At 39.7% G+C, this 14,777-nt stretch overlaps 1 protein-coding gene across 12 annotated transcripts in view; it reads right to left on the bottom strand.

Annotated features, from left to right (window-relative positions):
- TBC1D32 (TBC1 domain family member 32) overlaps positions 1 to 14,777 on the bottom strand; it is a 199,474-nt gene that overhangs the window by 154,722 nt on the left and 29,975 nt on the right. For 7 of the 12 annotated variants that reach the window (XM_043510889.1, XM_043510892.1, XM_043510887.1 and 4 more), the window contains exons 8-17: positions 14,611 to 14,714; positions 14,464 to 14,525; positions 11,342 to 11,486; positions 10,107 to 10,166; positions 6,669 to 6,768; positions 6,136 to 6,273; positions 5,352 to 5,444; positions 5,082 to 5,090; positions 4,854 to 4,996; positions 3,631 to 3,758 (exon numbers count right to left, since the gene is read on the bottom strand). In XM_043510889.1, the coding sequence (XP_043366824.1) occupies positions 3,631 to 3,758; positions 4,854 to 4,996; positions 5,082 to 5,090; positions 5,352 to 5,444; positions 6,136 to 6,273; positions 6,669 to 6,768; positions 10,107 to 10,166; positions 11,342 to 11,486; positions 14,464 to 14,525; positions 14,611 to 14,714 (982 nt within the window). The remainder of the gene's footprint in view (positions 1 to 3,630; positions 3,759 to 4,853; positions 4,997 to 5,081; positions 5,091 to 5,351; positions 5,445 to 6,135; positions 6,274 to 6,668; positions 6,769 to 10,106; positions 10,167 to 11,341; positions 11,487 to 14,463; positions 14,526 to 14,610; positions 14,715 to 14,777) is intronic. The other 5 variants (XM_038396853.2, XM_038396855.2, XM_038396852.2 and 2 more) reach the window with 1 other exon arrangement.

The following is a 14,777-nucleotide window of genomic DNA, read 5'->3' on the forward strand; positions in this document are numbered from 1 at the left end:
GCGGTCACTGGTGAGGGGGGAAGTCATTTGAGACTTCTTTGTCAAGGAGTGGCTCCTGATGGGGGAGGAAGCTGGCCGTTTCTTTGTTTTACCTTTCTCCCTTGAGGGTTTTAAAGAGCTTTGTTTGCAAGGGTCAGACGCCGGTCTGAGGGAGTTTTCTAAGAGGAGCAGTTTCAGTCTTCGCTCCCTGTCCTTGCGGGTTCACGCTTTAAGCTTATTACAGTGGATGCATTTTTGGGGTACGAGACCCCAAACAGCATACACATTGTGAATGACCATACAAGATAGGAATAGCCTCGTTGCAAAAGACACATCTCTTGAAGCCAGGGGAGCAGGGCATGTCCGTAGACGAGGAGTTTTTTTAATTTGTTTTGGGGTGGGGTGTTGTTTTTGTTTTTAAATAACTAAAAAATAAACTATTTTTCTAAAATAGTAACTCTCTGACTAAACTATCTAAATTAAACTGAGAAAACAGAACAAGCTATGAGTAAATCTGAGAGGACTGATGAACTCCGTCTCTAGCCAGGGACAGTAGAGAAGGAACTAAGGAGACCAGGCTGTGCACAAGCTATTCAAACACTGACAGCTCGTGAGGTAGGCACAGCACATGTGTGGCCCGTAGGCATACTGCTGTAGAAATCTCCGATCAAAGGTGCTGGGATGCACCTTGACCTGAAGTAGAGCACCCACAGGGTCATCTCTCAAAGAAGAAATATATGTTAAACTATATAAGCAAATAAATGTCTATAGATACAGAGTATCTTCCTGATTAGCAAGAAGTATCAAATCAAGTGTAAAGTGCAGCTATATCTAGTTGCAAATCAGCACGTTTTAATGGTTACCAAGCAACTAAAAAGTGCAACGGTTGTAAAGCAAGATTAAAATCAGTGATTTAAACCACTTTGCTTTAAGTACCCACAAACCACACAAAGCTGCTTTCTTCAGCTAAGAATCCAGTTGGGAAAAGCAACAAAAGACAGTTCTTATAATGGTTACAGTCTGAGCATCTGTGATGGAGTGAACTCACCCCACACTGGATGGAGAAGGGTTAACTCCTCACTGTGGGCAGAAGAAGCCATGCCCCTATGTTCCTACCGGGCATGCTCCAGGAGTAGCACCAGCATAAGAGGGAGCAGCCCAGCTCCGTCTCGGCTGACCCCTGGACCGGAAGGATGTTCCTTGCTGGCTCCTGCCCGGGAGCAGTTGGAACTATGGATGGTGGAAGCCAGAGGCACTGAGACCCAAGAAGACATCCAGCTACCTGTGGATACCCCAGGGAAGTTTGAGCTAGAGGGATTTGCACCAGCTGAGGAACCCGGAGACCCCAAAGATGCACAGACCACCACCACAAGTAGTATAGTAAGAAGTAGCCCAGGAGGGGGACTAGCTATTGTCCGAACGATAGTCAGCATATTGCATACAGATCCCTGCTGACTCAGTGGCAGGCACCCTCACCCCTGACCAGGGCCCTGGGCTGGGACCCAGTGGAGCAGGGAGGGCCCAGGTCCCCCAACCCTGGCTGCCACCATCCCCCTGGGTGGTGGCCCCCACACCCTAACTGGCTGCCAGGCCATACAGCCCCACCAGCACCCTGGAGGGCAACTCTATTGACTCTGGGAGGGATAGGTCATTACAAAAACTAATTTCGCCATACTAATGTCCCCCTACTGTTACTCGCTTTTTTACTATTCGCAAAAAGAAAAGGAGTACTTGTGGCACCTTAGAAACTAACAAATTTATTTGAGCATAAGCTTTTGTGAGTTACAGCTCACTTCATCGGATTTTGAAATGGGCCACCCTCATTACCACTACAAAAGTGATTTTTCCTCCCTTGGTATTCTACTGTTATTTGAATTGTCTCATTAGCACTGACCCCTCCTCCCCCCTTGGTAAGGCAACTCCCATCTTTTCATGTACTGAAAAGATTTTCATATACACCTGCTACTGTATTTTCAACTCCATGCATCTGATTAAGTGGGTTTTAGCCCATGAAAGCTTATGCCTAAATAAATCTGTTAGTCTCCTTAGTGCCACAGGGACTCCTCGTTGTTTTTGCTGATTCAGACTAACACAGCTACCACTCTGAAATCTATTGACTCTAGCCACTAAGCCATACAGCCCCACTCCAAGCAGCCACTCTATTGAATGTGACATCTAGACCACACTGCCCTGCAAACCCAGGGTATCTCTACTGACTCTGGCTGCTAGGCCTCACTACGGAGAAGGGCTTTCCCATTGACATGGATCATGCAACTCTACTGCCCTGCGGATCAGGACGATTATATAGACTCCGGCCACTGGGCATTACAGCCCTGCGGATCAGGGCATCAGCCTTTAGGTCCCACTGCCTAGAGACAGAGGGCAGCTCGAAGGACAGAGTGAACTCACCCCACACTGGATGGGGTCTCCCAACCCCGTCACGGTATCACTATAATCCTCATCAGTACAATCCAGGTAAACAGTTATTCCTTTCCCTTAGCTGGGGTCTGGGTTCAGAAGTCTCCCAAGTTAGAAGACAATGAGCTCCTCTCCCTAGTCAGAAATACTTTGCTCTTACTCTACCTTTCTCCCCACTACACCCCCAAAAATTGCTACCTTTTTATGACTTCCCTCACTTTGGAGGCATAATTATTAGTTCCATCTCCAAACAGCCTAACAAGCCATTGCTGTTAGCTCTTCTCTCCAGCTCAGTCTTTCAAGGCTAGTTTCCACTTCTCTGCCCAGTAGCAAGGTTTCAGCCCTACCACCCATTATAGGGATGGAGCACATACAGCCCATAACAGGAAAATAATAATTATGTAAAACTGCTGATCAAAACTCTATAATAACTTATTTTGTAGGGAGAATGGAAATAATTCATTTTGCAAAATAGATCAATATGTCAAAGAGAACACAGGCTGATGACCTATGTGGCAACGCAATACAGGGGATCTACGTTCAGATACCAAGACCTCCAGAAAAGGAATGCTGTGGAGGTAGTATGCACTGCACTGGAAAGAAAGCTTGCACTTTGTGTCAATCTCCTATCAATATATACTACATTATGTTTGGGTAATCTTATTGTTGATGGACAACAATTCAGACAGTCAGAAAACATTCTTTTCACAAGGAACAGTAAATGTAAACTACATTTTTATCAATCAGCTGTTTTTTTGATTATGCTAGGCCAATAGCTGATTTTAGGTGAGAGAAAGATGCAAAAATGTAGAGCTGGCACAGACAGACAAATGGGTGCAGGGGGCATGTGACCGACCTTCCCAGAGCTGGCTCTGTTCCAATACTATTTACTCCTCACTTTCATGAGCATTAAATTGACCCAAGAATCCTCCAATTACTTTTTTTTAAAAGTCTATTGAAAGGACAAAGCCCTCATGTTACAAAGGAAAATTTTAAACAATCAAAATCTGCTTCTTTGCTTTCTATAAAAGTGCCCCTTCACCTTGCCATTCACACTACATTGTCCTGTCACAGTTCATTCCACTGATACACTCCCTTCATGTATCTGGTAATTAGACTTTGTTATTTAAAGCAAAAACAAAACATATGTAATTTATAAATAACAGGGGGACAATGAATGACTTCAAGCTCATATTTAGTGGAGTAAAATATTTTTTTAAAGTACTCTCTTACCTATCCTTTTTGGCAGAGTTCATGTTTCCTCCATAAAGGAGAAGAGAAAGGCCATCTTCTACAGCAGCAATCCTTGCCAAAATATCAGCTATATGTATTAAAGAGGTTTCAGGGCAATTTATATACATCTGTTTTGTTAAAAAAATACATTAGTTTTTTAGGTAAATGGCTTATAAAGTTTCTTTTTACATTTTTAATATGTTTCTGTAAAATATGCATGTACAAGTCTGACTCAGGTCTGTAGTGACCAATGATCACCCTTACGATAGCTGTTCAATAGCCTAAATCAGTGATACTCAAACTGAGGCCAGGTCTACACTATCGGCTAAATTGGCACTACTGCGATTGATTCAGCGGTGCCAATTTAACAGGTCTGGTGAAGATACAAAGTCGATGGGAGAGCGTTCTCCCATCCATGTCTATACTCCACATCCCCAAGAGGCGGAAGCTATGTCGACAAGAGAGCATCTTTTGTCAACATGGCACGGTGAAGACACTACTGTAAATAGATCCAAATTATGTCTACTTCAGTAACATAACTTACATAACTGAACTAGTGTAACTCAGATTGACTTATAGTGCTAGTGTAGACCAGCCCTAATGCTTACGAGCTACAAGTGAATCTTTAATGTATCTTCTTTGGCTCTTTGCAACACATGATATTAAAACACTGTGATTTAATTATTAACCAATTTAAATTATTAACCAATCAGGATGCTTTTGCTATGCTATTAATCAATAAAGTTATTAACTTATTTGCTCTGAGTGTGCGCGTGTGTGTATTACTATAGTAAATGAAACAATGAATTCACACTACCGTGGCTCTTTTGGGTAATGCTGATAGATAATTTGGCTCCTGAACCACTGAGATCTGAGTATCACTGGCATAAACAAAATTAGCAAATGGCCTCTGTTCAAATTGAAGCACGTACATATCCTCATCATAATTATCACCTTTAATGATACTGCCAGGAAAGAGTCCATGGACTGAATCAGCATGGAGAATGGACTACCCATATACTAAAGGTGATGCTGTAATGAAAATAAACTATACCAATTAAGCACCTTTATAGCGGATAACAACATCCACACTATCAGGTTGCACTGATTTCCAATACCACAAGAATACACTTTAACAAAAGTATTGATTTTTCTCACACATCTCTTTGATATGGTAAGATTTAAACAAACATTTAAAATTTATTTGGGGGAACACTACAAACCTCTGTTTCATTCAGTAAATTATGAATGGGATGAAGAAGTGCATCTATCACCGTATTAGTATATAAACATTCAGTAGCACATTCAGTTCGGTCACACAGAATTTGTAGCACCTCTGTAACAAGGATTGCTGGAGAATAATTGCCTGACAAACACAAGAAGTATTAGTTTAAATTTTTGATATTAAATGAACATTAATATATTATCATAACTTTTATCCAGATGCTTACTTGAGTCATCTTCAGTTGGGTAATATCCAGTCAAGAAAGAAAGAAAACAAAAGAAAGTTTGCAAAAAGAAAAGGAGTACTCGTGGCACCTTAGAGACTAACAAATTTATTAGAGCATAAGCTTTCGTGAGCTACAGCTCACTTCATCGGATGCACAAAGCTGTTATTTAAAATATCCAAATTAAAAGTAACCAGATACAAAAGGTATTGAATTCTTCCTCTAGTCACAAAGTGACACAATTAAGAAATTAAATAAAAAGGGCAATATTACCTGTGTGCACTGTCAGAGTTGTCTTTGGGCAAGTGGGAGAGCAATAAATAAATTGAATAAATAGTACCAACAGGTCGGTTAGGGATATGAAATCTACAAAAATCACAAAGAAAAAAAGGAGTCTATAAAATAAAGCACGATATTAACCTAATAACAAAATGAACTTTCTAAACATAGGTAATCAACTTCTTGTTTTATTGTGATTAACGGCTTTATCTACAGATGACACACTACAGTAATTTTGGACTGTAGCCACTTAGCTAACCACTGTAAATATTTCCAGATCGTCTAATATGGATTGATCCTCTCCCATCTAAATCAACTGGAGTTTTACCACATCTTCTGTGGAAGTAGGAGGCGGCCTATAATTTAAAGGTATTGAATACATGTATGATATTTATTAATAGTTGGACAAACTTCATCAAGACTATTACAAGTTGAAGTTAATTGTAAAGGGAATTTTCCATAAATTTGCAAACAAGACTGTGGATTTAACTTATTATCTCAATCATTGTCATAATTTAACCATTCTTAGTACATTAACTGCTCCATTACTACTTTCACTACTCAAACAACAATACAAATCTACTCATTATCAAGGATGAAGAAATTAGGCCCAATGCTCAGTTTTAGCCACACTATGTCTAACAAAGACTCCCAGTTTCAGAAGTGCCAAATAATAGGAACAATCTCACGTAACATCTACAATACCACATTTGAAACACAGCTTAACAACAAACACATTGTCATTAAACATCTTCCTCTTTCCTCCACTTGCCCATACCTTTTCTATTTTCCAGCTGTACAGGAAATAGGTTTCTGCCTTGTTTATATATCAACAATCTTCCTAAAAGGCACAGTGAATGAACAAAATAGATATACTGTAATTCTTGTCCTGAGTAGAAAGTCTTCTGGTTATTGCCTTAAAAAAAAAAAAACAAAAACACCATTTCTCATAATTCAGTTATAGTTTTCAGTACCATACCTGTCTATTATGTATTCCTGTTTGAACCACCAATAAATGTGTAATACTACATTTGTAAAGGAAGTTTCCCAGACAGCATAAATAAGCAAATATCACTGAAATATACATTCCCCCCCCATTTCAAGTTAAAAATACATAAAGAGCTATTTCAAAAGATTAAACATAAAGAGATTTTTGTGGGTCATATAGCTTGATGGTGTAATCTTCTTTTGCCATGTGGAGCTCAGATATCACAGTAATAAGCACAGTATAAAAATCTAGATTTATGTATGTATAAAAATATAAAATATATAAATATATAAAAATTGTAGAACACATGATAAAATACTTACTGCTGTACTGCTGGGGCAAAACATTAACTTTAGAAGTTGCATCAACTGCTGATTCACATGATTCAAAGTAGTAAACACACTGTTGAACAGATGCAGTAATCTGAAAAAAGCAAAATACAATAAAACTTCCAATACCTCACAATAAATTAATTCTCCTTTAGATCCAAGTACTGCCTTTTAACAACAGGGTCTGAATTTTCATATGATCGCACATAGTTTAAAATGAATCAGCCATTTACCAAAAGGAGGGAAAATTTTCCAAAGTAATGTAAGTGCCACTGCAAAGTCCATAATGTTTATCAATAGAAACCTCATATCTAGAGGTATCAAAAGGATTATTCTGCGAAAAATATATTCATAGGTATTTGTGAAAGCTAGAAGAAGTACAGTATTTAGTGTTATACAGGAACATTGATATGGAAACTGTGTGGTGGGAATTATTTTGGGATGTCAAGAAGTTCAGCAGGCCAATCTAAACCACAACATTGTCCAGTTATACTGGAAGAAGGACAGAAGACACCGTATATGGTTTAATCAGCCCACAACGTTATTATTAGATGTCTGAGATAACCCGGCAGATAATATAATATAGTGCAGGTAACTCCAAGTTCATTTCAATATCTACCTGGGGGCTTCCGCCAGCCTCCCTTTTTCCAGCCAACCCATTGCTGCTCCACCTGGTCTGGTGAAAAGGGGTTTCTCTTGCTGAGCTTGCCGTTATCAACTCCCCAGCTCTTCCAGTCTTTGGGGGATGAGTCAACTGACTCCCAGTGCTTTTGCAGCAGGGTCTGTGCCGCTCTTCCCTGCACTTAAAGTGATATACCCCTTCTTTCGGCAAGCCTCCCCTCCCATTGGTTAACTAAATAAAAACATGTTGCAGGGTAGCATTGTAAAGATGTCAGGAGAATAAGCTACGTATGTCCAAAAACGCCAAATGTTTTCTTTAATTTATCCCACATTTTAATCATCCTTTTAAAATAATTTCACTCATGGTCTCTTTTCATTTTTAATAGCTATGTTTTAAAGTCACGTTGCCCACTACACATGTAGATTTTTTTTTTAAATTCTACTTCAAAAGGACACCTAATCTGGTCTTCAAAGCCTCAAACTATTTTTTCTTTTTCTTCCCCCTCCCAATGTACTATACAATAGTGACTATATCACTGAATGTGACTGATCAAATTCAGCACTGGCTTAAATGCGTATGGTGCTATAAGCTAGATATTTGATTAAGATGACCTGAAAGTTTGTGGTCAACATTTTCAAACCTATGTGCCTAACATTAGACTTCTAAATTGATGTTTAATCATTTAAATAAAAGTGGTCTGATTTTCAAAGGTAGAGAGCACCTGCAGCTCTCATTGATTTTGATGGGATTAGTTGGAGGCCAGCAATTCTGAATATCGGCTACTTTCATGTAGGTGCTTAAATATGAATTTAGAAGCCTAGGTTTAGGAATCCAAATTTTAAATGTTTGATCAGAGAATCCATCTATACTAGTCAAATGTATCAGTGCCTTAACAATATTGCTAGCACTGATGGTCTCTGCAAAGGGCAGCGTGTTTATGCTACAAAATAATTTTTTGTTTACAAAAAAGGGTTTTCAACACACAGCACTCTACTCAAACAGATGCTGCAATTAAAACTGCAGATGTACACCTCCCCAGAAACGTGTTTTTGAAATTAGCAAATAATGAAAGAGATGGCCTGAAGTTATATTTGCAATTATTATAATACTGGGGTACCATGTCTCTTTTACTATTGACCCACGTATTGCATATACATTGAAGAAAAGCAAAATAAATGCACAACTTGGTACTGGACCTAACTTATACTTATGGATCCTGGATGTTTAACTGTACTGTGTGTACACTTTATATTATGAACTCTTTGGGGCATGGACCACATTTTCCTCTATGTTTTCACCAAGCATGATGTTGGTGCACAACTAATAAACCTAGATGCACCTGATATAAAAAGGTATTTTTATGTTTTTTCTGTATTTTATTTAATATATTATAAGGTTATCAATTATATATATATTTTACATCAAATTTCTTCATTTGTAGTAACATATTTTATAAAATATAACCTCGATCCTGCAACATGTTCCTTACGGGTGGACCCCCACTAGCATCTGCATGGAGCCCCACTGAAATCAGCAAAGCTTTTTGCAAGTGCAGGGGACACAGTTTCAGAGTCAACTGCACCTTTGACTCTCCTCCTGGTCTTCCTCGAGGGCACCCACTTAAGGGTTTAGGCTTCTCAGCGGTCACCTCTTTTAGGGTGTCCTGCATCTCTCTCCCATGATACTGGGGGTTTAGGTTTGCAGTCCCTTTGCAACTTGCTGTAACTTCCCAGTAGGTCTGACCAGGATCCAGCACCTGAGGTTAACTCTTTCTCCAGGTGCTATAACAGTAAACACCAGCTACCAACCGGCCTTCACAAAGCAAACTGCATTTATTCGAGCAAACATATTATTAGCAGTTATTATTATTATTAGAGAAAACATATAAAACCAAAAAAGAACCTACCTGAATTAGTGGTCACCCCTAATTCAAACACAGGGTTCTGGTAGGTGTCATTCTTTCAAACCCCACAGCTGGGTTTGCCCCCTGGATTACAAGTTCATGTCAGTTTTTAGACCAGGAACCACACCCCAGTGGACAGTTCAGCTGTTTCTTATAGAGCTTGAGCCAAGGTAACTATTCAGCAACCATCTTTTTTGGCTTTTGCATAGCCCAGGCTGTGGCATTTGCATTATACACTCCCCAAAGATTCCCCAGGAAACCCACTTATCACACTGTGCCAAAAGTCCATGCCTGCTACCACATTTCAATATAGTCGTCTGAACTCTTTACACTTCCCAGGTCCCACAACTGCCACACAGGGGTCTGCTCAGGTGGAACAAATTGCAGTATTGGTACTTTACATATGTGATATGTTCTGCCTTAGCCTTACAATTTTTGATTGATGATGCTTGATTTCATAACCTTAATATTGCATTAGCAGGAGGAGTCTTTTTTCATCAAACAGTTGAAAACCAAACTCAAGATGTATGTTTTTATGACAATTTTCCACGTGTTTATCCTCATCTATATGCATGTCTTATGCAACAAATCTATAATACAACATGTATAAACAGTATTAAACAACAGTCTCATTTATTAAATAGCTGATACAAAACTTTTCAATTTCCCCTTATTCAAATCTGCTCACATGCCCCATATTGCATTTAGCACTGACAAAAGACTATTGGGTTCTGAAATAATTTTTTTAAACCAAAGACTTGACCAATTTAAAAAACTATCACATGGTCTACCGAAGGAAAAAAGACCAGGCACAACAGAAGACAGGAACAAATAACTGCTCAAACCACAAGGAACATAATGGAAATAAATTCCAAGCAGAATACGGTAACCACAAATATAGACTTACCAGAGATTTATATTTCTTTTCAAGGAGCCTGAGCACCACTGTTCTGCTATAATTTGCATGCTAAAATTGTAAAATAGAAATAGTGTGAACATCAAACATTTGATTTAATTTTTACTTTGAAACACAAAAATCAAAGTTCTCCAATTCTATTCCAATAATTATGGCACAGAATTAAGTTCTAACTCATGTTAATCACTGTTGCATGCAGGTATGTTTTTCTATTGGCATTAGATTAGGGTAGCAATAAAAAAAAGAGAGGATTATAATAAAACTACAGTAGTTTTAGAGATAGGCCAGAATGAAAATAAACACAATGTGCAGTTACACATGTGTCAAACTAGAAAACCAGTAACTATGCTTAGATGACAGGATGTGGCTTCATACAGAGCTATGCAAATCCTGAATGGCACAGTTCTGAGGGGAAGAATGCAAATCGACTCTTTTGTGCTCCCTTGGAGAACTGCTAATTCTAACCTTAAAGGAACCTACACCACACCTTCCCAACGAAGCTATTCTCTATCCTTTCAGCTGTATCCTTCTCTCTAACCTGGCCCAGGACTATTGCCACACACAACTTTTTATATATGTTTCTCATCGTTTTATGATGTTTAAATTTTAACCCTTAATACACTATAATCACCTTTACTTAAAAACTGTCACAAAAGATGCATTTTAAACTACTTCTGCAACAATTACTTTCTGCCCCCAAAACCCTTTAGCAAGTATATATACACCATATGTTATAGTCTACACCAGTGGTTCTCTAAGCCGGTCCGCCGCTTGTGCAGGGAAAGCCCCTGGCGCACCGAACCGGTTTGTTTACCTGCCGCGTCCGCAGGTTCGGCCAATCACAGCTCCCACTGGCCGGGGTTTGCCACTCCAGGCCAATGGGGGCTGCGGGAAGCGGTGCGGGCCAAGGAACATGCTGGCCGCCCTTCCCACAGCCCCCATCGGCCTGGAGCGGCGAACCGCAGCCAGTGGGAACGGCGAACCGCAGCCAGTGGAACGGCGAACCGCAGCCAGTAGGAGCCGCAATCGGCCGAACCTGCAGACGCGGCAAGTAAACAAACCAGTCCAGCGCGCCAGGGGCTTTCCCTGAACAAGTGGTGAACTGGCTTTGAGAACCACTGGTCTATAGAACTGGTTACAACCTAGAATCACTGTTTCCAAGCTTTATGAGTTAAACATTTTGAAATCCATAAAATCCATGAGCAGATCCTTCCATTTTTCCTTACCATCCATTTTTTAAACCACACAGCTTTGATATCAAGCAGAGCCAAGAAGTAGACTGGATCCAAAAGTTTTGGAGAGACAAGGTGTCTTTGCTCACGTTTTACTGACAACAGCAATAAAGTACTCTCAACTATTTCTTCCACATACCTCAAGAGATTATTAGAAAAAAAATTGGTTAAGTGTTAAATCAAATTAAATTTTATACTGGTACCAGTCAAAAATAATCTTGTTTATAATATGGGAAACTTTTTAAAATTGGAAATATACATTCACTAAAAATGGAAACTGAATTACATTTAATTTGATCTTTTAACGTTCTTTTTTAGCCCTTACTGCGTTACTGTGAATAAAATGGATAACAACATGCATATTTTTAGATAGCATCTTCCCAAAAGAATCCATAACAGTATATAAAAGTTGGCTAGTAATTATTATTATTATTATTAATTGTTTACCCCCACTGAAATGCAGTCTCCTCCAAGACAAAAGAAGGTAAATGTTTAACAATGCATAAAAACTACTACCCAAATTGTTAGGAAAAAGAATTTAAGTAGGTAGAATGTAATTACAGGTACTTAGATTTGGATTTGGCCAGAATCCTGGGGGCCAAAGTCTCTGACTGTTGGGGAAAATGCCATTGATCTTTTAATTAAAAGTGATTAGCCACTTTTCTCTCATCTGAAAGAGAACACCTCCAATAGCAAAGCACCTCTGAGATGCTGCGGCACTGGACCATCAATGACTTGGAATTAAGAGTGCTACATACTCAATCACCAACACTTCCTGCATCACACAGTCATACTGCCTGAGTATTGGAGATCCTGACATCTGTTGGCATATGCTAGAAGATGCTAGGAGAGGATAAGGTTTCCAGAGAGTCTGGAGAGGAGGTACATTATTTTGAGTGCACTGATGGGGAATTGATGTCATGCAGCTGATGCCAAGCTGCAGTGGAACTAGCAGGAAAAACTGTTTGCCTGCTTCCACAAAAATAGGGAGCCTGAAGGCTGAAAGACAGTAGGAGGAAAGGCTGAAAGGCACAGAAGACTGAAAACCAGCAGTTGAACTAGCTATGGAGAGAAGAAAGCTAGGGTTATTAGTGTCAAATGGTTCTTTATGACTGCAAAATAAGGGTGGTGGTGTACGCAGAGACTTTGGCAAACCAGTAAAGTGCCTGAAACCACTATGACTTATTGCTAAAAGCAGCCAAGTAAGCAGGCTGTAAATTGGCCATTCAGCAGTCTCAGTTTAACCAAGGTGGCTGGGGGGGGGTGGGGGAGGGTTGGGTGCCACAGAAAGGGCAGCTGGATCCAGTTTCCTTCCTGATAAGAATTGTGTTGAAGTTGCTGATACATACATTTTAGAAGAGCAGGATGTGCCCCAGGAATGTCTATTGGGGTCTCAAGGCTGCAAACTCTGGAAAAACCCACCCCTGATTAATCAATAATCAGAAGAAAACCTCTTGCTTGAGCATTGAAACTGCTTTAGGGGACATGTCATTTTCTTACTAATGTATAAATAAAGGGGGGAAAGTTTGAGGTGGTGAGACTCTTCAGGACTGGACTCTCCCTCTGGATGTATCTTGTGTTCCTCACCGGCAGATGGGCTGCCGCTGTGCCACTCAAGAGCCACACTCAGCTTTGGTAATTATCAAGGGTTGGGGGTGTTTTACTAACCTGTTGCAGATGTGTGTATAAGTGCTTGAAACTAAGTAAAGTTTAGCTTTAAGTGAAAGCACTCTTGTGTTGTCCTGTTTGTGCCAGCCATCTATCACGGTCGGACGGCCGTGTCTCCCCTGATTTATTTCCTGACACCACCTCGCACAGAGTAAAAGTTACCAAGAGCTTTGAGCTGAAAGAACCGCGGGTAACAGGGGGGAATGGAAAGAGTATATATCGAAAAATATATTTACACAAAGACACCTGCATAGTTGATGGTAGTTGAGAGGGCTAATGAAGTAGTAGCCCTGAACTGGCAGATGGGAAATGGAAAGGGACTTTCTCTAAGACTATGACTAATTAATTAGAAGAAACCAATATCTTTATATGAGTAGTATATTAAATTAAAGAGAAAAAGAATATGGTACCCAAAAAAAGGTATAGTGGGGCACAAAAATGATGTTTTGTATATACAGTAATCATCCTACATGTTTATTCAGAGAATCACAAATGTTAGGGCCAGAAGGAACCACAATGATAATCAAGTCTGATCCTCTCTATAACATGGGCTATAGAATTTCACCAAGTGGTTCCTGAATCAAGCCCATAACTATGCAGTGAAACAGCTGACAATGCAGATCACTATGAAATCCATCAAGGAAGGCCTGACTAAAAGGGTTACTGAAATTATGCAGAGACTGTAGAGTGAATTCATTTCCTCAAGTGTCTACACAGCTGGACTGCACCCAGATGGATGCACCCCAATGGATAGCATCGCTCCTTTAAACTAATTTCTTCAACACAGCCTTTTAACTCCTTTTTCCTCATTCCCATCCAAAAACTGCTTTCCTTATATAGACCCTTTGTATGTGCACAAGAGAAAGAAAACAAGGAACAATAATAGATACACTGAATATCACTACTAGTTCCACCAATTCCTTTGTCACCCTCCACCCACCATTCCTCGTGGAAGCGGCGGCCAGTATGTTCCTCGGCCCGCGCCACTTCCAGCAGCTCCCATTGGCCTGGAGCAGCGAACCGTGGCCACTGGGAGCCGTGATCAGCCAAACCTACAGACACGGCAGGTAAACAAACCAGGGGCTTTCCCTGCACAAGCGGCGGAACAACTTTGGGAACCACTGGTTTAGGTTTTAAAATTCTCAGCATAGGGGCCTTGCCTCTTGATTTGTAAAGCATCCAATAAAATAAAATAGTAATGAAGGGAAGGAGGAGTAGACCACTGTCCACAGTGAGCCTCTAAGTAGTTTTGTGATCCAGTGGATCCATGCCATGACAGATCCACAGGCCATTCCCCGTCCCATGCTCAACCAGCTCTCAATCCCTTGCCAGCGCCCCCACAATCCAGACATTTAGATACACATTACTAATCTTCTGAAAAAATTCTATGCCTTTAACACTAATGTAAAAAATATTTATCTTAGAAATACTGATTGAAGGTGACATACTTTTCTGGATGACGAATCCAGAAAGAGGGAACCTCTCTTTGGTACTCATTTAGAAGACGCAGCTGTGAACATAAAGGTTATAATTTTTTTTAAAAAAATTAATATTTCAATAATTAAAAAAATAAAAGACAGAAAACTAACTTATACCTTTTTAAGTAAACGAATTATTTCTGCGTTAGTTATGTCTATACCATCTGAAATAGTAGGAACACAGTTTTCTCCAGAAAGAAAGTACAATTCTAAGTGTTTTGCTGAAAAAAGAAAGGAAAAAAAAACAGTATTACTAGTAATACAGACCTCATTAGGTTGTGATT

This window comes from Dermochelys coriacea, chromosome 3 (assembly GCF_009764565.3).
Source record: "Dermochelys coriacea isolate rDerCor1 chromosome 3, rDerCor1.pri.v4, whole genome shotgun sequence".
In the NCBI taxonomy this organism is placed as follows: domain Eukaryota; kingdom Metazoa; phylum Chordata; order Testudines; family Dermochelyidae; genus Dermochelys; species Dermochelys coriacea.